Here is a 23,173-nt window from a genome sequence, read left to right as displayed (position 1 = left end):
AGTGTTGGTGATCTTCTCTGTTAAAATGCTGTCTTCTCTTTGCATCTTACCCAGTATCTACAGCTGTATGTTTGGTTGCTGTGTACAGCTGCATGATTCATCGATCTCAGTGGAAATAGAGTGATTTAGGGTAGTTTCAGATCAGGTCTAGGGTATACTCAGAAAACTAAATTGCCAGAAATAAACCATGAATGACACTTTCAGTTTCTTGCCTGGCAGTATTTTCAGCAGCCAGCTAGAAGTGAACATATTCCACTGGAATAAACTAAGTCTTCCATTAGAGCTGAGATATGAAGGCTGATGTTTTGGGGGAATTTTGTGGATTTTAAGTATTCAACATCAATGGAGATCACTAATTCATCAGTGTTTTTCTGTATCTGCTATTACAGTACAAGTGAGAAACAAGGATTACTGTAGAGGAAATTTGATTTTAATTTCCTCTTTCTTGTGGACAAATCTCAGTTACATTTGGTTAGAACTGGAGACAGTAAAGACAACCAGTAGTGTTTTATGGCAGTTCAAATCAGTGATGGTTTACATGAGTAGACCTCAGGCTCAAGCAACAAATGTCTGTTACTGCTGTGAGTTAGATGGGGTTTCAAATACAAGTGTGTTTTGTGTTCCTTCTCTCTTTTTTTCAGCTATCTGTGACTCAGAGCCCGAACAGCCTGTTAGGAATTGTCCATTGTGGGTCAAAGTAAAAGGCGAAATAGACCCGGAGCCAATTTACATCCCAACACCATCTGTTATTGAGCCAGTTAAATCTGTGGTACCATCCAACCCTGAAGTCCTGCCTCCTACTAGGAACAGATCTTCCAGCGGAGTGAAACCTGGCAGAGTGTATACTCCAAAACCCAATCCAGTGGTAAGAGAGGAAAAGAGACACGTTTGCTTTTCTTTGTATTGACAATTCAAACAGTGCCAAAAGCTCCTGTGCTGGGCCATTTGAGATGAAGGCCTGAGGCTGACTGCTCCTAAGTATGTTGATAAGCTGGGATGCACTGACTGTATATACATCTTCAACTCTTGTCTTGTGTTGAGAATTTTCTGTAGCAATATACAGATGGTGAAAAGTGATTGTGATTCACTAACAGCCTTGTGTCAAAAATGCTATCATATATGCTATTTTTGGCAAAGTGATTGCTGATCCTGTAATGGTTGTGAAAGTCATTAGCTGTGTAATGCAGCCTCGGTAATGAATTACTTGCAAAAAACCCCAAACCTCGAGCTGCAGACATACAGTGTTCAGTATAGTTCTGGAGTCTTGTTTTTGGTCTTTTTGAGGTTTCCCTGCCAATATTGAAAGAATCTGCCTTTGCCTCTCCCCTCACCTTAGTATCTTAGAAAAGCAATAACAGCAATAGAGGAAGAACAGCAGCAGCAGAGTTGCATCTGGTTATGTCTGAAGGGCAAACATACTGGAGTTGCTATTAATGTGTACCAGATAATGTTGAACGATGCATGACACTTTGGACTCGCTTTCACATTGATACCTACATAAGTATGTGGATGGATGTAGGGTTTTGGGGCTGCTGGTGGTGGTCTATTTTCCCCCTTCCCCCATGCCCAGAAGCAAAGTGTAGCATGAGCTATGTAATACAAAGCGGGCAGATTGGGTTAGGCCTTTCTTTTGATGGTCGCTATTGAGGATTTGGTGTTGAAGCATTGTTAGAAAGCAAAACCCTTTCCTGAATGAAGTGTGCATCTAAAATGAAGAGGTTTTATTTTTGTGTTTGGGGTTTTTTGTGATTGTTTTTTGTGGTTTTGTAGATTCGGGAGGAGGACAAGGATCCTGTCTACTTGTACTTTGAAAGTATGATGACTTGTGCACGGGTCCGACCAAACGAACACAAGAGAACAGAGAAAAGGCAACAAAAAGTCAAAAGTGATGCACAGAGTTCTAGTGTAAAGGTAAGAATTCACACTGTAACTAAGATGCATTGTAGAACAGGCTGAAATATTACATGGTGAAGTTAATTTTTAACCCAGGAACTCCTAGGCGACACGAGGGCTTGCTTGATTTACATCTGATGGCGATAAGGCTGTGGAACCTGGAGCCTAAATCACCTGGCAGTGCTGGTAAACGTAACCTGTTACAGCATGTGTCTTGTCTGTGGAAATTCTTGGCTGCCAAGTGTATTATCATGTAAGGCTTAAAAGTTCATTGTTAAACATTGTCCAAGTTAGCCTGAATTTTATGATTCGGGGTGACAGTGTGATGAACTAGTATAGTCTGTGACAGGAGGACACAGTCTCAAGCTGTGCCAGGGGAAGTTTAGGCTTGAGGCCAGGAGAAAGTTCTTCTCTGAGAAAGTCATTTGCCATTGGAATTGGCTGCCCAGGGAGGTGGTGGAGTCACCATCCCTGGAGGTGTTCAAGAGGGGATTGGACATGGCACTTGGTGCCATGGTCTAGTCATGAGGTCTGTGGTGACAGGTTGGACTTGATGAACTTTGAGGTGTCTTCCAACCTTAGTGATACTGTGTAGTTTAGTGTGTTAGATATACAGGATGAATTTGCGTTGCTTCCCTCCCACAGGAGCATGAACCAGAGCTTCAGCCTCCAGAGAAAGCAACCGGTGAGGCAGACAAAGAGCCTGAGAAAGCAAAAGGTAAGGGCTGAGTCTTGAGTATAATTCGACCCCTGTGGTAGTTCCACATTTCTAGGGGGTGTGTGTGTGTGTGTGTGTTTGTGTTGGCATTGGTTGGGTTTTTTGTTTTCCCAAAAGTTGCAGCTACTGATGAAACAAAAGTCCATTTGTGTGGGGGGGTTACTGCAAATGTCAATAAAACCTGACAATGTGCTTACAGATTCCTCTTTTCTGAAGCAGTTGTGCACACGTGGGAGGTACAGCAGACTAAATATCCAGTGTGTAGAGGTTAAAATGACCGGTACTGCAGTAGCTTGTTTAGCTATAAAAGATAATACTGCACAGCAGGGATGGCTTCAAGTGATAATTAGATACTTGTGAAGGAATGGACATCACTCATTCTGGTTTGACTCTTTTGGGGGTTTTTTCTTCGTAGTTACTGAAGAGTTGCTAACTGTCCAAGTAGTGGTACAGTGAGGATGGGATCCTCATGTTCCTGGACAAGGGAGCACCTATCCTTCATTTAGAGTTGCTTGATGATGAATTCTTTTAGTACAGGTTGCAAGGTTGAATTGAAGTTTTGCTCCATTATGTATACTGGGGTTGATTTTCAAGTTCCTAAAGAAGTAGGCTAGGCCTGAAGTGGCCAAAACCACGTTCTGAACTTTAAAATGAGAGGTATCCTAGAGGCATTGTGTGTGTCATCCACTGATGAAATATAGTTGCCTTTTTGAGCTGGATATTTTTTTACTGTTCAATGTATACAACAGCGCACTCTACGTTTAAGGATGGGAATGGAAAAACTAACACAACTAGAAAATGCTGGTGAATTGGTAGGTGAAATTAAAATGGCCAGGACACAGGGCTCAACATCCTTCCAGTTTTGCAAAAAAGTGACTTTGGATCTTTAATGACAACAAAAGGTCATGCTCCTGATACACATCTTCTGCAAAAGACAGTTCTGCTAGCAGCATGTTTGCCATTATAGGACACTGGTTCTTTTCTGACTCCAAGAGAAAAGTGCCATCTTTTGAATAACCAGCGATGCTCTCTACTGCATGTTGGTGTTGCTTGGAGATCTTTCATCCACATACTGAAACAACCCAGCTTTGTTTAGCTTGTGATGCAATGGGATGCAACCAGAGATGGTACGGCTGCAGGGAATGAACTGTGACAAATAGTGACATGAGTTTTGCAGTGAGGTTTTGCTTGTCGGTGAACCTCTGCAAGGGGAAGTGATGGTTTGAACAGTTCTTCTATTTGTTGTTGCCCTGCAGCTGAGACAAGGGTGGAGGTGTGGGCAGAATGAAACTGTTTGAATATCCAGGTGATTGAAATACCACAGTATTGCAGAAACCTATTTCAATTCTTTCTCAGAGAAAAGCTGGTGGTCTTCCCATAGTGAGGTGGACTCTTCTTCCACCTCCTATGTTCATCACACCACTCCAGGTGGACCAACCAAACTAATCAAGATTATCTCTGACTGCAACTTGGAAGAAGATCACAATAAGATCTTGACCATGTTATCACAGCATATCAACAGTAATGTGCCACAGTGCCTCAAAGTGGGTAGCTTCATTATTGAATTGGCTTCGGAACACAAGGCGCAGGATGAGGACCACCCTCCCGTCTACTCCTCCAGAGTGAAAATTTCAATGCCGTCCTACGAGGACAAGGATAAGAAGCCTGAGGTGCCTGTCTTGGAGACTCCTGGTAGCCAAGAGCCATCATGCAAAACCTCAGAAAGTCTAAAGTCCTTGCGGGCAAACACTCTGGACAAACTGCGGGAGAAGTTGCACGGGGGCAAAGGCTTGCCTTTTTATGCAGGGATTACTCCTGCGGGAAAGTTGGTCGTCTACAAACGCAAAGCTAATATGAGCCCCTCAGGCTTGATTCAGGTGGGTCCCTCTGCCTTTACTGTGCAGATTAGATTCAGTTTCAGCCAGTATCCCAGAACTCCTTGAAGGAGAGAACAGTCTTTAGGCTGTCCAGAATAGGATTCTTAGTATCTTGTGGCATTCCTGCCTTCTCCATAAGATTGTCCCTTTCAAGATTGGCTCAGAAACAAGAAATCTCTGGAGTGTGAAGTCTGATGGTTTAGCTTGTCAGTTTGTCTATTTAGGGCTTGGTGGCCCAAGTACAGAACCTCTCTGAACATCATTTTGGTGCTTTGAAGAACTCCCTGCAGATCCATTTCACAGATACTTCTAAATTACTGGCTGTGAGAGGCCATGAAAAGAATCTTTTCTGAGGAAATATACACTGGGACAAAACTTTGAAAGGAAGCTGTAAATATTATATTCCCTTTTGCTACAGCTTACTGTTAATCTTCACTAATAGCCAGCATCCTCTTTGCAAAATGCTAAGTTCAAAGTCAGTCCTTTCCCTGCAGTTCTGTTGCTGCCAGCTTGGCAAGATGAATCAGTGGTAGGAACTACTGTGGGGCTAGGATGAAGATATTCTTCAAAGGTATTTGTGTCTGTAGTAATACCACTTTCAGAGAAGGCATATGAATTGGAAAATCAGCATATAATTTATTTTCATGACACTTTGTAGATATGGCATCCTCAAAAAGAGAAGCTAGTGGAGAGAAAAATGTAGGAGGAGATATTGTACTGTAAATAAATTTGATCAGTATGAAGAGCCAATTACCATGTAGTAGAGGTGTGTTAAATATATTTGGCTTTGAGAAGATATTATCAAACTACCTGAAAGTAAAGCACAACATTACCAAAATGTAATATTGGTCACTAGGCATGAAGCCAGACATTCAGAAAGATGTTCTGTTCTTAATCTCATGTGCAGGTAGTTGCCACTATGGCTGAATTTGAAGTTAGTCAGCTATTCCTTAACTACAGTCTCAAACAGCAGTACAGATGAGAAAAAAGCTGATCAAGCTCTTCAGAGTTTTGTCCCAATGTATATGACACACTTTCTATTGTGATGCTAGGTGTTAGTTAGGTTTGAGGATTTTAGCCAACCCATTTTTATACAGGACTGTAGCATAAGTAAGGGACAGGACAAATAGGTGCTAGCTTCACTAGCTGATTTCAGTGTTGTCACGTGCTCGTTTGGACTCTGCTTCTCAGAGTCTGAGTAGCATCTAAAATCTGTTTTATGAGGGTATAGCAGAGTTGTTTAAAGTTCTCCTGGGCAGTAAGGAAATTGGGAATTCCCATGCTGAATTGCAGTGGTTTTTAGAAAAGGAGTCCCCTGAAATGAAACACCTCTCCAGAGGTGGTGAATTAGCATTCTTTTCACAAAGTTTCCCTTTTCCACTTTTTTCAGGTTAATGATAAAAGGTATCCTCAGGCCAAACTGCTTTTGGGACAGATGGGGGCATTGCATCCTGCCAATCGGCTAGCAGCTTATATCGCAGGCAGGCTGCGACCCACAGTACTTGATATCTCAACCCTCAGTACTGTGATCACCAAGGTAGCATCCAATGGTAAAGCAGCTGCTTCTGGGACACCATCAGTCCAGGTGCCCACAACATCATCTCCCAATACTACATCTTCCACCAGCACTACTTCAACCCCCACTGTGACGACTCTGAAAACCCATGTCCCAGCACAGAGACAGATAGGTAGGTTGGAAACTTCTTACTGTGTTTTACATTGCGTGAAGCTGAAGTGAAGAGTGAGTGTACAGCATTGCTGTTGATTTCTGTGCAGCAGAGCATGCTGCCTAGGGCTGCCTTGCCTAAGACACTTTTGCAATAAATAACCTCTTTAAAGCAGAAAGTTGGGTTTTTTTTTACTTCAGAATAAGATTTCAGATGCTGGCTGTTACTTTACTAATGCTACTAGAGCATACTTTGAAGAGACAAGGAAGAGTGGATGGACACACACTGAAAGTTAAGCTTGGATTTTTGTCTTGAGAGTTTCCTTACTATGATTTTAATTCCTTTCATCAAGCATGGATATGACTTTAAAATATTTTGAGTAAAGGATCACTCTAACCTGTGGTTCTTCACTGTTAGTCTTTCTGATGATGTTGCACTTAAAACTGGAGTTCTTGTGACCACCAGCGATGCGTGAAGCAGCAGTGAAAGACAAGATGGTCCAAATCTGGATTAGTGAGACAACAGGTGTGCAGCAGATAACCACACTAGCCTGTAACCTCATTGGATTTCACAAGCTAAACAGGGTTGGACTTAGCACTTTGTGTAAAGAAAATAAGAGTATTGGAAGAAGCACGTGGTCCTTGTGCCTGAGTTGGTACGGAAATGGTTCCCCCAGCGTGCCAAGAAAGAAAGTTGCCTTTAACTGTTGCATTTTGCATGACTTCAGAACAACAAAACAAGAGATACCTAGTGCCCATCCACCCACACATTAATTAAAGATCTGAAGAAACTTTGCAAGAGAAAAGGATGTTACCTGTGTCCTGGCAAAACTTTTAATTTCTGATTGCTTGTTTTGTTTCTTTCTGCCTAAACTTTTATTGCTGTATAAATGGGTGTGTTGGGGTTTTTTCTCTTAAAATAAAGCAACTTGTTTTGTATGTTTATGCAGTATTAAAGAGATGGATGCATTTCATTGAAAGGTGAAGTGGTTGTTACCTGTATAAGTGTTCTGGTATCTTTGGGGTTAAAGATGTATGAATAACTACAATATTTAAGTTGAAATTGCTCCATAACCTCGCTGCTGTTCTACTCATCTGTCTGAATCTGCAGTGATGTAGGTGCAGTATTCTGATGCTTTTGAGAGCAAAGAAAGATGGGAAGGATTTTCCCAGTAGTGATAATTTGACTTTGCTCAGATTTGTCCCATCTAGTCCTCTGTTGCACAAATGTCGCTGCAACAAGAAGGGGACATGGCAAACTCAATTTCCCTCTGGCCTCTTTCCTCCATGGCTGTGTAAGATACAGATGCAGTAAAAGGGGGATGAAAACCAGTGAAATGTAGACCATACAAGCCATTACAGCAAGAATTAGTGGTTTAGAAAGCAGTTTGAGCCCATTATTCTCATAGGTGTTTGCTTTCTTGCACTGTAATTAGAATGATCTGCTCCAAGTTTCACGATACAGAACAGCCCCTCAAGACCTGATTCTTTTGTGTCACCAGGAAGAAGTGGGGAAACACAACACAACAAAAGACCTGTAGAAGTGAAATAAAGCAGATGTGTTTGTAATACGTTAGGCATGTTCAGGACTGTGATAAAGCTTTCAGTTACAAGGTACAAAGGAAATGAAGGCTCGGGTTCATGCTGAAATTGCGAGTGTAGCTCCTTGTGAAAGGCCCAGGGGGAATTGGTAAAAATGGTAACCTGTGAGTTTTTATTTGCAGCTGCCCGACCCTCACCTGGTGGTATGTTTGCACAGTTTGTTATGAACAGAGCCGGAGCCCTACGGCAGATTCCTCTAATGAGCACACGCCTCCCTTTGTCAGAGTCACAGAATTTCAGTATCAAGCCTGTAACGAGCACATACCTGCCTGTGTCAGAGCCACGGAAGTTGGCTCTCAAGCCTGCGCCAGTAATGGTTGTAGCTCCGGCAGCTCCCTCAAAGCCATCTCCAACTCAATGCATAGTGTCTCCTATGGTCACTGCAGCCATCGCCACTTCTCCAGTTATTGTGGAAGGTCCCAGTGTGACTTCTAGCCAAGCAACAACTAATGAACCTGCCTGTTTTTCTGCAATTACAGTCACAGCTGCTTCTGCAGCACCTGTAATCGACACCTATGCTGTTACTTCATCCACCATTCCTGCTGCCACAGCGAACACTGCATCAGCAACAGGGCTTGTTGCACCAGTAACAACCACATTATTGCCTAAAACTGTAGTAACAACACCAACTGTTACTTGTCCTGTTGTCACAACATCAGCTTCTACAGTTTTATTAACAACAGCTGTGACAGCTGCAACAGCAGCATCTGTGGTGACCACACCGGTTTCCTCTCCCAGCTCTGTTCCAGTTATACTACCTGGAGTTAATTCAAGTCCTTCACTGACTCCAAAAAAAGGTAAAGCTTAGGTGATTTGGGTTATTGCTGCAAACACCTACTGGTTTTATTCTGGCTTCTTCCTAGCTGGAGAGGCTGCAGCTGTCAAACACAATTTAAATACAGGTTCACTTGTCTTACCTTCCTTTCCAAAATAGGATAAGAAATGTAATCTTTTAAGTTGCTTGTTTTATTCCAGCCTGAGCCAATAGAAGAGGGAAAAACTGTAGCTGTCTGGTCAGTAAATGAAACGAGTCTGGTCTGCTATGAAATGAGTTAGAAGTCCCACATTCTTCCTTGTCCCATTAGAGAAATGTACAGCGCAATTATAACTGCTAGAATGTCACAGCTGGCATAGAGTCCAAGAAGTAGATATGGAATTAGTCTCTCATCATTGACACAGAATTCTTCTGAGTCATGGCTGAGAAATGTTGATGGAACCACCTGGAAAAGCCTATTGGACCTGATGATCTCTGGAAGTCCCTTCCCACCTCTGATGTACTGTGATACTTTGATTTTGGCCTGGTTGGTTCCACCTGCATTCTGTCAGTTAAAAAAATTGGTTTTAAATTTAAAGAGATCCAGTCATTTCCAAAACACTTGTGCTTGTTTTCATCAAGAATAACACTTGATTTATAGGCTGTTGTCTCAGGCTGATTTTTATATGCCTTTTATAATGTTTCAGAAGATGTTTCTCCACAAGCTGCAATTAAGACTCCTCCAAAGCTGTCTCCTGGAACGGAGAAACGTTTGGGTCCTCGGTTGTTGCTGATTCCTGTGCATCAGACATCTCCCGCTTTGCGGCTGCTAAACAACACGCAGCAGACTCAGAGGCAGAGGATGATCCTTCAGCCCCTCAGGAGCCCTGGTGCTGTGAACCTGTTCAGGCATCCTAATGGGCAGATAATTCAGCTTGTCCCTCTGCAGCAGTTTCGAGCTGCAGGTGCCCAGCCCAACGTGCAGCCAATGATGGTTCGCAATCCAGGTACAAAGTCCAATGATTCTTCCTTGACTGACCAGTGTGTCACCCAGAAATTAACAATGCATTAAAAGCATCTCTCTGATGTTCCTTCTCCTGATGGAAGTAATTGAACAGTGTCCTAATTTGGTTATGCTTGAGTGGTTGAAGAACATCGTGTAATTGTTCAGTGCAGTGCACATTATTGCAGCTGTCCTGTACCTGAAAGGGGTCTACAGGAAAGCTGGGGAGGGACTTTTTACAAGGGCTTATTGAGATAGCATGAGAGGGAATGGATTTAAGCTTGAGGAGACTGGGTATTAGGAAGAAATTCTTTACTGTGTGGGTGGTGAGACGTTGGGATGGCTTGCCCAGGGAGGTTGTGGATGCTCCCTCCCTTGGAGGCATTTCAACGCCAGGTTGGATGAGACCTTGAGCAGCCTGGTATAGTGGAAGGTGTCCCTGCCCATAGCAGTGGGGTTGGCACTAGATGGTCTTTCGGGTCCCTTGCAACCCAACCCATGCTATGAATCTATGGACTTAAATTCCATGTGTCTAAAATGCAGACAGTGCAAAGTCACCAGAATCTGGGAGTTCTGTGCAGCAAGTAAAGAACCTCTGACAACAGAGCCTTGTTCATTGTACTCTCATAACTTAAATTCTGTTGATCCCAAAAAAATTATTCTTGGAGATTCTGTTAAAAGAATGAAGTGTTACCTGTGTCTCAGTGGAAGTGGTGCTCTGTTTTGGTTTGGTTTGCAGATACGTTAGTGCTTTTATCAGAAACCAAGATAAAATGTTACCCTGCAGTACAAAGTCACTGTGAGGAGAAAAATAAGTTTTCAGCTATTTCTCTAGTGCATAGTTGAAGACAAGGTTGAAAGAGTTAGAAATTGCAGGTGTCTGACCCAAGGTAGGTAGGGTGGTTGTTGGAGTATTTTGTTGTGTGCATTTGTAAATAATGTTTATAAACAAAATACCCTTTAAAGGCATGTTTGCTTTCCAGGGGGATGTTTTTGCTGTTCTCCCTCTATAAAGAAGCATCTTGACATTACAGAGGCAGAGTGGTGTTGAGAAGAGAGAGAGAAGTGAGAGCAAGCACAGCAGATAACAAAACTGTAGGGAGGAGAGAAAACAATCCTGTGCCTGCCTTAGGTGAAGCTGGAGCAAGAGGTGTAGTAAAGAGTCAGGCAACACGTTCAAGGAATTATTTTTTGCTTTGGGCTTTTGCTGTTCAAGAGAAACCAGTTGCCAGTGGTGGTGGTTTTCCTCCTGTGCTTTACAGAGCTCTGGAATGCCATAGAAGGTGAAAAAGATTGTAGTATAATTGTGTAATGTTGTCATAGTTTGTGTTTAATCTGTGGAAGTCTTTTATGGAGAGGTGCTGGGGGGGTGGAATGTTTTTAAATTAATTAAAAAAATAAATCCCCATTTTCCTGTTTTCCAGTAAATGGGAAAATAAAATGCAGAGGCCTTGAAATGCAAGGTCCTTTGTGATTAAAAAGCTTATTACTAGAACTTGTTGTTAAATCTGTTAACTTTTTTGAGCAGCCACTTGTTTTGTCGGGGTGTTCCATACAAAAATTCAACAGGTCATATGCCTTTATGTAGTACCAGCTCTTTCACCCTGTATGGTTTAGTGGTAGGTTAACAGTTGGACTTGATGCTCTTAAGGTCTTTTCCAACCAGAACTTGTCATGGAATGGAATGGAATGGAATGGAGTAGGAATAGAATGGAATAGGAATGGAATAGAATAGAATTAACCAGGTTGGAAGAGATCTTTGAGATCATCGAGTCCAACCTATCATCCAACACCATCTAATCAACTAAACCACGGTACCAAGCACCCCATCCAGTCTCTTCCTAAACACCTCCAGTGATGGTGACTCCACCACCTCCCTGGGCAGCACATTCCAATGGCCAATCACTCTTTCTATGAAGAACTTCTTCCTAACATCAAGCCTAAACCTCCTCTGGCATAGCTTGAGACTGTGTCCTCTTGTTCTGGTGCTGGTTGCCTGGGATGCCTGATTACATTCTGATCCTTGAGAATGCTGGCTACTTAAAAGACAGCATCAAATACTAAAACTGAAAGAAGAGGAGATTGCTTTGAGTAACTACTTGTTGATGTTTTGTTTTCCTCACAGGATCTGTTGTAGGAATCAGGTTGCCTACACCTTCTAAACCTCCTGAGCCACCTGTGCCTCCCGCTTCCTCTCTGTCTTCCACTACTTCTGCCACAAGCTCGACTGTCCAAGCTGCAGTACCCAAGTTATCCCCTACACCTCCCACAATCACTCAAGCATCCTCTCTTCTTCCTTCAGTAACAAGCTTTGCATCGCAGGCAGGCACTCTGACTCTGAGGATCTCTCCTCCGGCTGCTAGCAGTGTGACAAATCAAACCACTTCCGAGTCTAAAATAACCTGCAGCTCAGGTAGTGTGCCGTCTACCACTGCTAATCTCATACCTATACAATCAGGTAGTTTTGCTTTGCTTCAGCTCCCAGGACAGAAAACTGTGCCAAACTCCATTCTCAACCATTTTGCATCTCTTCAGATGAAGAAAGATTATAGGAAAATATGTAAGAAAGAAGACCCAGGTGCTGCACAGCAGAAGGAGAATGGGAAGGCTTCACACTCAGATGACACTGAAGTTACAGAGCCTGAGGTTACAGTGTCAGGTATGAAACAAGAAGAAAATGAGTTGCCAGTTAGCCAGTCCTATGAGGTCGAGGAGTCCACATTTGACACAGTTGCACCTGATAAAAGTTCCACTATGTTAGAGGTGGTAGAGAAGGACTCAGTGATGCCAGATGGTTCTTGTGATGATAGCGCTTCTCAGCATGATGTTTCTGTAGATGTTGTATCGTCTGACCATTCGTACATTAGTGAGAAGCCAAATGATGAGGAAGAGGCTTCTGATGAAAAGGAGGATTCTGTCAGTTCTGAAACTGGAGTGGAGGCTATTTCAACTAACTCTGAAACTGTTTGTGAGCCATCAGGTCAGTCTCTAGTCGTTTCTCTGGATAATGCACATCCACAGAGCCTTGAGAATCAGGAGACCACACAGTTGAAGAACGACGGGAAGGAACAAATACATGCTGAGCAGGAAGAGAAACCAGTAAAAGAGGAGGAAGGTGATTCACAAACACAAGTGGAGACCAACAAAGCGAGCTCTGGGCAGTCCCAGAGTCAAGAGCAAGATACACAGCTGGAGAGCAAGACAGAACAGGCAGGAACTGAACTGTCTCAGAACAAACAAGAACGTCAGTGTGATGCTGTGCAGCCAGATGTGGAAAGGAAGAAACACAACAACTCTACAGAAGTAGAAATCATAGGAGAGAAAATAGGAAGTAAAAATGAAACCAGTTCAGCAAGAGTGCAAGCTAAAGCTTCAGGTGTAGAGCATGCTGTCAAGCTGCAAGGCAGTAACAACAAAGTACAAGATCCTTTTGACTGTCAGGAAGGATTGCAAGCAGGTCATGATATTGTAACACATGTCAACAGTTCTTGGAGCAAAATATCCAGCATCGTACCCGCTTTAGAAAATAGAATGGAAGTGGAAAACAGGGCTGATAGCACTGAGAAAAGTGACTTCCTGGCAGCACAATGGAGGACACAGGAGCCCAGGTATCAAAAAAGGAGTTACGTGCCCATTATTGACGTCACTGCCGATGATACAGAAGAGGAGGAGGAGGAGGAAGAGGAGGATGAAGAGGAGGATGAAAAAACTGATGATTCTGCTGATGAGATGCTGGATGGCGGTTCTGACTATCCAAGTGAAGAGGAAGTAGATGTTGAAAAAGTGGTAAGCATTTAACTGTTTTAAGAGGAGATTTGTTGTTGTGGTGAATCAACTAACGGCCGTGTCGGAACACGCGGATTTGAAAGACACAAAATGCGATGTTTGTGTTCTGACTTCTTCTGAGTTCTGTGCTTTTTCATAGCCCAGGTTGTAGGGGCCTTTTAAAAACTGCCCATTTTTCAGCTAACTGGAGTTACATGAAGCAACCTGTAGTAGAACCTTTGCACATCTTCCTCCAGTATTTACTCAAGCTACTTCGTTCTTCATAATAGGACTTACGATCCTAAAATGTAGCAGCCAGTCTAGTGTCTCTGTTAAAGTGTTTCCTTCTGTCCTTCTGCTTAACTTTTGTAGCCCTTAGTTAATGTTCCTTTCTGGAAGCAATGTTTCAATTTCTCCTTAAATTCCCCTTGAAATCCAGAAATACTCTTAAGTAGTGTGTGAAAGCTCTCATGCCATATTCAACAGAAAACAAACTGCTTTGGAAGTCAGAAAACAGGGGTAAAACATTGTGGCTACTACAGTAAAATCATATTTAGATCTTGATGCTTATAGAGTTTCCATCAAATTTCACCCCCAAATTGAAACAACCCCATGTGTAACTTGGTGGCATACCTCTGGATCCGTATGTTGCTTAAGAAACAGTGTGGTGTTACTTAGAATTTGTGAAGTGGAGGTTTTGAGAGACAGTCAAGAAGTAAGGGATGAGATAAAAGGGGGAAGAGAAAGGTTAACCTGGGAGAGAACTGAAGAACAAACAAAAGAAGAAGAGATTATGTTGGTGTCTTCAGGAATTGGAAAGTATGTAGTTCTTTCAGCCCTTTCTGTGTTAAATGTAGTCCTCTTGCAGGTGAAAACCAAATCAGGCTTCTTTTGCTGCTAACCATATCCAGAATAACTCAATCAAGTTGGCAGCCCTGGCTTTTGGGTGATCTATTTTAACTTCCAGGAAAATGGACTACTCAGTTCATATTCCAGCTCACTCTTCTCAGGCAAGGTGTTAGCACCTCAGCTGCACAAAGGTGAGGAAATCGAAAGCACGTGCAATTTGTGGAAGTTCTTCCAAGCTGAAAAGTGAGCTGTTGCTGTCTTGTCTTGAGTCAGAGTGACATTCTGGTAACTCCTGTGTCCTTCAGTAACAGCTGCAGAGTTAGCATCAGGTTTCTGAGAACCACAGCTGATTCATGCCTGATGGTGGATAAACGTTCCAGGCAACAAGGTAGTCTTAGGAACCTGGGTAAGCCAAGAGGTGATAGAATGCCTTGGTCACAGAGAAACCTGTTATCAGGTTTGATGTTTTGAAGATGTTGGGTTTTTTTGTCCTGTAAAAGGATGATGAAAGGAAGTGGGGGGCAGAAAGGAGATAATAAGAACTGTTTTGGCAGAAACTTACTATGCAGGCTTTGACCCTCAGATTTGGTAAGCCATATTGGGCTATGGCTTTGCCATAAGCTCACACAAACATAAGCAAGCTACTTTGGTTGTAGAGGTGGCAACCAGAGCAGTGAGATATTGGAGGACTGTAAAAGCCTGTCTAGACTTTGGGTGAGTTCTTGTCTTCTCAACCTGTGCTGCCTTCAAGTTAAGTTAGCATGTCAGTGTCTGATGGAGAATTCAGTTTGAAATCTAAGTGAGTCTCTGTTCTTTTTCACTAGGATGTGCTCTTTTATCAGCATAGTGCTTACAGAACAGGCTGTACTGGTATTGTTTGTCAGGCTTAATGAAGACAGATCATGTAAGCAGATCATATAAAGAGGGAGTTTGTTTCATTAAGCTAGTGGAAACACAGAAACAAAGTGTTACATGCATGTCCACTGGTGCTTTTGTTTAGTGGAAGTACTAATGACAGCCCTTTCACTGCTAGTTTGGAATTGTTCAGGAAGCAGCCATTGAAGCCCCTAGAAACTCCAGGGAGATGCAGGATAATTGCTACTTACCTGTAGTAGCTATAACTGTTTATTTTTTTAGTATGTTTCCCCACACTGGTTCTTATTGCAGTAACACCTTTCCTGTTCTTTATTTTGCATGTTGATGCTCTTTAGATTACATTGTTGTGTTAACTTTGTGTAAGTGCCTCGAGAGGCTTTTGTGAACTTCTCCTCAACAACAAAGAGAGAAGCTTGTTAAGATGGTATCTTTGCTTTTTGCTTTTCCTATGAAGAATTGCTTCAAAAGAAGTTTAGCAGAATTGGTTGCTGTGCATTTGGTGATGTGAATCAAAGCGCCTGAGAATATCTATATAAACAAACTAATCAATATCAGGACTTCTTGTCTGGACAAACGAAGTGCAATGGTCTGGGGTGTGATGCCAAACTCTTGATCTCCAAGGCGTGTTGATTGCATCTGGAATGTCTCTTGAGAATGACTACTTGGCCTGGGCTCAGTCCTAGACTGTGTCTGTGAATCATTCACCTAAGTGCTTGTAGGCTTAAGCCGAAACCATGCCGGGGTTGTTGTAGTATTTTGATGCTACAGATGAGTCCCGTCGTCCTGTTCAACTTACTAGCCTTAACGCAGCTTTTGGGGCTGGCAATCTGCTTTGTTTTAGATGATGCCAAAAGGTGGGTTCCAATCATTCTTTTCCTGAGATGAACTTTCACACCATTTCCATACCCTTTTAATCATCATAACATTGGAAGCTTAATAAAAAGTGCAAGTGTCATATTTTTGGGGTGATTGAAGTTCTAACAAACTTTTGCATGTTCTGAACTTGTATGAAATCTGCAGGTGGTGTAGCACAGAAGACAGATCCAGAAAGGAGGCATTTGCTTGGGTAAAGCCTAACAACATCTGTTGCCATCTACCCTCCATTCTCAGCACTGTCACTGAGAGTAGGGTAGCCTAGGATAGGATAGACTAGACTAGACTAGGTTGGAAGAGACCTTCAAGATCATTGTGTCCAACCTATCATCCAACACCACCCAACCAACTAAACCATGCAACCAAGCACCCTATCAAGTCCCCTCCTGAACACCTCCAGTGATGGTGACTCCACCACCTCCTCAGGCAGCCCATTCCAATGGGCAGTCACTCTCTCTGTGTAGACCTTCCTCCTAACCTCCAGCCTAACTTCCACCATCAGACGGTTTGCTGTTTACAAACTGCCAATAGGATGTAGGCTGCCAGGAACAGACAGATAAGAGGAGAGGACTTAGAAACAGGCATTGAAATACAGACAGGGCAAAAGTGCTGACATTTCTGCAGTGACACTGGAACTTCTGTTGTAGTGCCAGGTTGTGCCCCTTGTGTCTTCATTCCTTAAGGAATTGTACAAGTTCAAAGGCATTGAGAAATTTGGTCATTAGAGGACGTGTGGAAAGATTGATGTTCAAAGTATGCTTCCACAAGCATTTAAAAAGTTGTGCACCTTGACAAGAAGTCTTACTAGGCTATGAATAAGGTTCAGCCTACTGTCAGCATGGCAGAACTTACAGAAGAGTAGGTGTCCTTCTGGCAGCACCTCAAAAGAGTAGGTGTCCTTCTGGCAGCACCTCACTGGACTTCTGACAACCTTCACAAGGTCAAAGACATTTTTTGTGTTGTTAGGAAGTCAGAGGTAAAGAGGCAAGATTTACCATCTTGAAGCATTTTTCTCTTGGTTACTAGATGTAAGGACAGACAAATAATGGTCTTTTTTGTGTGCCTGTGTCCATATTCAGGATTTATAAACTTAAAGATGTGAAGGTCTTCATGGGGCAGTGGAGAGTTTTTACTGTTGTTTTCCCCTCCCCATTTTGGGGTTTGAATACTGTTTGTCCAGTAAGACAGCATTGTGGAAATTCCCACTATGCCAACAGCTTGAGCTGGGTAATTAGTATCAACCCTTTGGGTAGCCCAGTGTAAGTTATTAGCACTCAAAATCTGTCCATGGTAGTGTTTCTACAGTAAGCTAATTTCCTGGAGTTTCATTCCTCTTACTCTGGGGTTTGTAGTGTCTTTTGAACTACCCTGCACATCTGCCTTCCCTGCACTGTGGTGCTGTCCAAATGAACTCTAGACAGAGTAGTACAGTGTTTGTTCCCATGCATGTGGAATCGCAGCATTGGTGCTGTAGAAAGTGGGAAAGCCAGAGAAAGTATCAGGGAGGCTTTATAGATGACCTGTGAGAGCAGGCAAGAATGGAAAGTGTGCTATGTGATCTGTCTTGTCATAAAATGTGATCTGTTAACGTGACATAAGCATGTACCTCTCCCACATGCAATGCTTCTAGCATCAGGGCATGTAGCTGTTCAGTAGTTCTGTAAATTAAATAAGTGTCTTTCTATTTGAATACTCTTTGTTCAGGCAGGCTTTTTTCCCCTGGCTTTAGGATGCTTTTCCTTCTCAGGCTCTGGGAAGGATTAAAAAAAACTGTGGAAGCAGCTATGCTGCATATTTACATAACCTGTTGCAGCTCAGCAGAAGGTCTGTGTCGAGGGAGACGTTGCGGTTTTGGTATCTTCCAGCATCCTTTCTTTTGCTTTCTGCTTCCTCCACTCTTCCCAGTGATCAGACTTTTATTTCAGATTCAAGCTCCTGTTCTGCTCAGCTGAGGAGTTCTTGGCATTTCAGCACTCCTCTAGTTCATTCTGTGCACCTCAGCTCATCAATTAAGGGCTTAGAATTTGAAATCTTCAGTTAAGTTTGTGGTTTTCCTGCCTTTCTGTGACTTTGTGCAAATGGATCAGTCTGTTCTCTTAGAACAAAATTACTTGATTAAAAAGAATACCCCAAAAGTTGCTTCCATTCATTAAAATTGGATCTTTACAAAGTCCATAACAAATAAAGCAGGTGTGAGAAGGCTGTTTGGATAAACAATATGCTTGAAGCAGTGTTCTCCAGCTTCTTTCAGGAGGCAGAGCTGTTCAGACAGGAGACAAAGCTGCCTGTGTTTCACAGGCAGTGTTTGAAAGCTGTTGAAATCCCTATGCTGAAATGCAATGTAGCCTTAACTTAATTGAAATTTCAGTGGCCCCTGTGTATGAGTTCTGGATCTAGACTGCAAGCAGCATTTGCTTGGACCTCACCAAGGTCCCAGGAACATGTTGTCTCCTGACTTGCACTCTGCTGCTGTCTTGGGGGACAGTGGTGACCTGCAGCTTCTGACCAGCCTGTCAAGTTCAAAATTAGAATGCATCAGCACTGCTTCCTTGGGTAAAGGTAGTTTATTTTCTCTGTGCTCTACCAGCTTGCAGTGCAAGCAGGTCTTGCTTTGTGGGAGGATATGTACAAGATGGGACAAATGAGGATGTTATGGGGTTTTGTGTGCAGGGAGAAACAGCACTTCCCTAAGTTCCTGCCAGTGCCAGTGCCAGTACCAGTACCATGCTTTCCAACTCAAATGAGCATTTGTTCTGCCTCCATGCTGCCCTTTATACTCATAACATGGACTGTTAATGGCATAGTACAATAATAGGTGCAAGAAACCCCAGAAGTTATTACTAGTAGAGCACTAGCTTAATTGTTTTCTAAGTACAGAACTCAGCAGGTATCATAGCTGCTTTCCTGGAGAGAGAGGAAGTGGTGTCTTTAATGTCAGTATTTTTGAAAGCAACCATGAGATTGTTCTCAAAGGCTGGTAGTCATTGCTTGTCTGAGGTCACTCTCCCTGCTCTTTCCCAAAACACATGACTCTGTAGAAGCATAGAGACAGAGAACATGGAAGTGTGCATTGCACCTTGTAGAAGTAAGGATGCACAGGCACTCTTCTTAATAAGCAGTTATGCTCTTTTGCATATATACCTATGCACATAGACTCACTATGTACTTTACTAAGGGCTATATTGCTACAAAGTACACATTGCTGTACTTCACAGAGCTTGTATCCCCTGAGTAGCCTTTAGCAAAGGAGTGCAGGCTTGCTTTATCTCTAACAGTGATTTCTTTTCCACTTGTCTGTAGCCTTAATCATACAGCCACAGGAGGTGATGCATTAGACAAGGTTTAAAACATACTGCTACTTTTATGTGGGAGCATGGTTCATAGTAGTGGTCATTCTGGTTGCAGAATGGTGCAGGTTTGGTGTTGATCATTGAGTTTTAGATCTAACTGCAAGTTGTGGGTTTCTGGGCTGTGTTCTTTTTGTTTGTTTTGGGTTTGTTTGGGGTTTTTTTCCTGTTTGTTGGTGTAGAAAAGGCCACATTTAGTCGGTATGAAGAAGCCAAATATGATACCAAATACTGGGTTATTAGAGATCCTGCTTATCTGTCAAGTTATCATCTAAGGTTGGCTCTAAATCAACTAAGTCTGATTACAAGTTTAATCTTTTCAATATAGGTGCAGTAAATTTCATGACCAATGATTGGAAATGTGTATCCTTAACCACTTCTTAGTCGTGTAGTCAATTTAGGCTGCTTTTGCTTGGTTTTGTTGCAGTGCTGTATGTAAGTCTAATCTGTGGTCATCAGTCAGTGCAACACTCTCCTTCCTAATCAGATTTCCTAAAACAGCAGAGTTGCAGATAGCTTCAAATAATCAGTACTATGAGAAGCATTTATTAGAAGCCATTTAATCATCCACAGTTGCCCATTGCTTTTTTTCCCCTCCTGTTCCACACTTACGGGTTCTTAGTGATGAACTTTTTGCATCTATTTCAGGTAAGTATTCTGTTCAGAGAAGGAGGAGATTGCATCTCCTCAAAAAGAAAGGAAAGAAGGACAAAGAGAAGGAAGAAAAGAAAAGAATAGGAGGAAGGGAAGACTGTGTTAATTGAGGGAACTTCATTAAATAGGCTACAGAATGGAAGTATAATTACATTTTCTTACTGAAGGAGGAGAAAGAGTTCTGCATTCTGCAAGCAGACCAAAGAGTATAATAACTTCAATAAGAACTGTAATGTGAAAAACAGGTTGCATAAGGCTTGTCTTCTTTGGGGAGTGAGTGAGGGGGAATCACTTGGCGCTGCAAATGACCACAAGATTGCTATTTAACTCTTGCTAACAGCACTTGCTGCAGTTTTCCATCTCTGCCTTCACAGAGGGTAGCAAGTTTTCTTGGTCAGGCAAACATGGAGAAAAAGTGATTTAAGTCTAATTATCTAAAATTATTAATGGGCAAAGTTTTGGAAAGAGCCAAAGTCAGACTCTTCTTGTAAGCAGCTTATTTACTGTATGACCCTAAGAAGCCTGATTGTATGATGTTCAGACTGTTGCTGTCCTAGGTATGGGAAACCATTACCAAGGTGATAACTATCTCAACTTGTGTCTAAAACATTTAACTAGAAAGAGTCTCTAAGTAGTAGGTTGCAAAGGCAGTTGAATCTTATTTGAAAGTGGAAGCAGGAAAGCTCTGCTCTGTGACAGCCTTTTATCCCACCCATGGCAAAAGCATCAATGAAAAAGATGGGACTTGCCCTCACCAAAATTGATTTTGCAGGCTTGCTAGTGGGAGGAATTCCTGGAGGGGCCAGTTAAAATTAACCACCTGCTTAGCACTGTTTATTGCCCAGAGTAGCTGGAGATGTTGATTCTTTAATAGTTCTTATTGTTATAATGTAACCTCTTTTGAGACTGAAGTGAAACTGTTTTGGCCTGAGCTCTATTGCTGAAGCAGATACTCATTTTAAAAAACACAACACAAACTGTTCCAGGATTCGTGTGAATTCAGTGAGGATGACGAGCAGGTGGACATTGAGACCGTGGAGGAGTTTTCAGAGAAGATTAACCTTGCCCGTCTGAAGGCCACAGCTGCTAATTCCAAGCCTTCCAAACAGAAGTAAGCATCCTTGGAGAGCACTACAGCTTTGCATTTGATTGATGAGCTGGCGTTGAATGAACCTATTGAACAGGTTTAATGTGATGGTAAGATGAGGTGAGGCTTGTGCCAGGTCTTCCTGAGCGCTGGTGCTTCCCAGTGCCTGTGAGGATGGGGCTGTCAGAACTAAGAGCAGATTCAAGGTGTCTTAGTCCTTTTTTCCTCTTCCCCTCTAATGATTTGTTCATGGGGATGCCTTAGTTTGAATGTAAAGTTACTATGAGAGAATAACCTTCCCTCCTGCAAACAGTATGAGCAGGGTCATCTTTGTTTAACATGTGACTTTGCAAGCTTTGTTTATTCTTGCTGGTAGTTTTGTTTCAGGAGGAGCAGTCATTAGCTTAATCCCTGATCCTGTAAATGAAAGCTTTGTCTTTGGGACTATAGCCCCAGCAAAGAAGTATTTTCTTACATACAGTCTGCCATGGTTGGATAGCTTGGCTTTTGTCGTTCTGAGCTAATTGTTTGGTTTTGTTACCGTTGCTGCCATTGCATTTGTAATGACAAACAGCAAAGTACAAACAAACATGACTTGCTTGAGGTATGTAAAGATGGTCATGGTTATTGCTCAGTTGCACCAAAGAAAAGAATGAGGAACTTGCATCTTTAGTTTGGTTTAGGGTGGTTTTTTTCTAGAAACTTCACAAAATCTTGTTTGGTGACATTATATACCACCCAGAGAGTTCCCCCCCTGGTTTTCTCCCTCCTCTCTTCAAAGATACAGCTCAACTTCTGTCCCTAGGTGGTGACTTTGCTGTACATGGCTAAGATATATTTTTTTTAATAATAGAGAAAACCATGTGCAATGCTCTGTAAAAAAAGAGTTCTTTCAAATGTGTATTGCTCTGTGTTTTCTTGAAGCTCCTGAGGTATGAGTAGGCCATTGTTAGGATGGGAATTTTTGGTTGGGTCTTGCTGGGGGTGGGATTGCTCTGCCATCTGTATTGAACTGGTGGTTTTTTCAAATAAGAATCAAAACATAATTGAAAAACAATAATAATACTTTCTGGAGCTATTGGTCACAGGCTGAATTTATTCTCTTTGGCATATAGTGAAATAGTTTGTCTTTTGCACTGGGGGTTAATGTTACAGCTCCTTTTATTTCCCCAGGACCAAATGGCATTGGAGATAGAGTTCACTGTTCTTGGGAAAGCTCAGCAGCGTCTTGCTTTCATGTAGTCATGCAAGAAGAGTTAATTTCAAGGGATAAAAAAAAAAAAAGAGCAATTCTGGGCTGGTGGAATGTAGTCGATGAGGACAGAGTGCATGAGATGAGTAGCGTTGGGAAACACTTTTTACCTTTCTTCCAGATGCCATGCTCGTAAATCTTCGGATGAAAAATTATCAGAAAAACGTGCCAAGGTATATGTTTGCTCTCCTCTTTCCTTACACCTCCATTGTAAAGATAAGCCTTCATCTCCAGTGCAGCTCTGAACACTATTTGGCTACCTTCCATATATTTACAATTAAATGCCAGAAGCCGAATGTGTGTATGGCGGGGGGGGGAGGAGGGGCTCGGTCCAAATCTCATTAAAGAAAAGGGACTGCTACTGGCATCAGTGGGTTTCAGACTTGGCTGGGTGGGATAGCTGCTTCTTATTTATTTGTATGCTTGCTTAGGTTTTGTGTCCTTGGCATAAATAATTTTTATGGCACACATAAGATAATGAACAACCGAGAAATGCTTTCACGTGTGGAAGAAGACAGTATGGAAGGTTGAACAGGCACAGGGTGAAGGGTTTCTGAGAGCAGTAGCTGAAAAACATAACACAGAGTCCTTCCCAAAGTCATTGCAATCCTTCCGAAGCTTAGACTGTATTCTAGGGTGGATTTGAATTAATTTCCCTACCTGCTCATGGTAACTTCCTGTGGTGTACTTGATGTCAGATCTACAGCTACCTGCTGGGGTGAGGTGGGGCTTTGAGGTGGAGCATGAGCCTGGTACAGGTCTTACACATTCGAGCAGACTGATCCATATGCTTTTGCCTGAGATTGAGATGGGTTCCAGGTTGCTCTGCCTGCCTCGCCTTCTCCATGTATTCTTCTGTCTGCCCTTCAAGTTACGGCATGAGGCCCTTCCTTGAGAGGAACCTGGTGCCTGACACAAGACCAGATGCAGTTACAGTCTTACTGTACTTGGTATGCC

The 23,173-nt window shown here is 42.5% G+C and overlaps 1 protein-coding gene and 1 long non-coding RNA gene across 9 annotated transcripts in view; one reads left to right on the top strand and one right to left on the bottom strand.

The window, feature by feature from the left end:
- LOC137452750 (uncharacterized) overlaps positions 1-23,173 on the bottom strand; it is a 41,960-nt gene that overhangs the window by 4,995 nt on the left and 13,792 nt on the right. The gene's annotated exons all lie outside the window — the stretch shown is intronic.
- MGA (MAX dimerization protein MGA) overlaps positions 1-23,173 on the top strand; it is a 74,327-nt gene that overhangs the window by 39,868 nt on the left and 11,286 nt on the right. For 4 of the 8 annotated variants that reach the window (XM_068161411.1, XM_068161407.1, XM_068161408.1 and 1 more), the window contains exons 10-19: positions 642-865; positions 1,771-1,911; positions 2,539-2,611; positions 3,968-4,488; positions 5,879-6,176; positions 7,879-8,553; positions 9,218-9,517; positions 11,639-13,299; positions 20,864-20,988; positions 22,338-22,389. In XM_068161411.1, the coding sequence (XP_068017512.1) occupies positions 642-865; positions 1,771-1,911; positions 2,539-2,611; positions 3,968-4,488; positions 5,879-6,176; positions 7,879-8,553; positions 9,218-9,517; positions 11,639-13,299; positions 20,864-20,988; positions 22,338-22,389 (4,070 nt within the window). The remainder of the gene's footprint in view (positions 1-641; positions 866-1,770; positions 1,912-2,538; positions 2,612-3,967; positions 4,489-5,878; positions 6,177-7,878; positions 8,554-9,217; positions 9,518-11,638; positions 13,300-20,863; positions 20,989-22,337; positions 22,390-23,173) is intronic. The other 4 variants (XM_068161414.1, XM_068161412.1, XM_068161410.1 and 1 more) reach the window with 3 other exon arrangements.

This window comes from Melanerpes formicivorus, unplaced genomic scaffold (assembly GCF_026170545.1).
Source record: "Melanerpes formicivorus ecotype bairdi unplaced genomic scaffold, bMelFor1.0.p_v2 SCAF_58, whole genome shotgun sequence".
Taxonomy (NCBI): Eukaryota; Metazoa; Chordata; class Aves; order Piciformes; family Picidae; genus Melanerpes; species Melanerpes formicivorus.
This window is presented reverse-complemented; position numbering and strand designations above follow the sequence as displayed.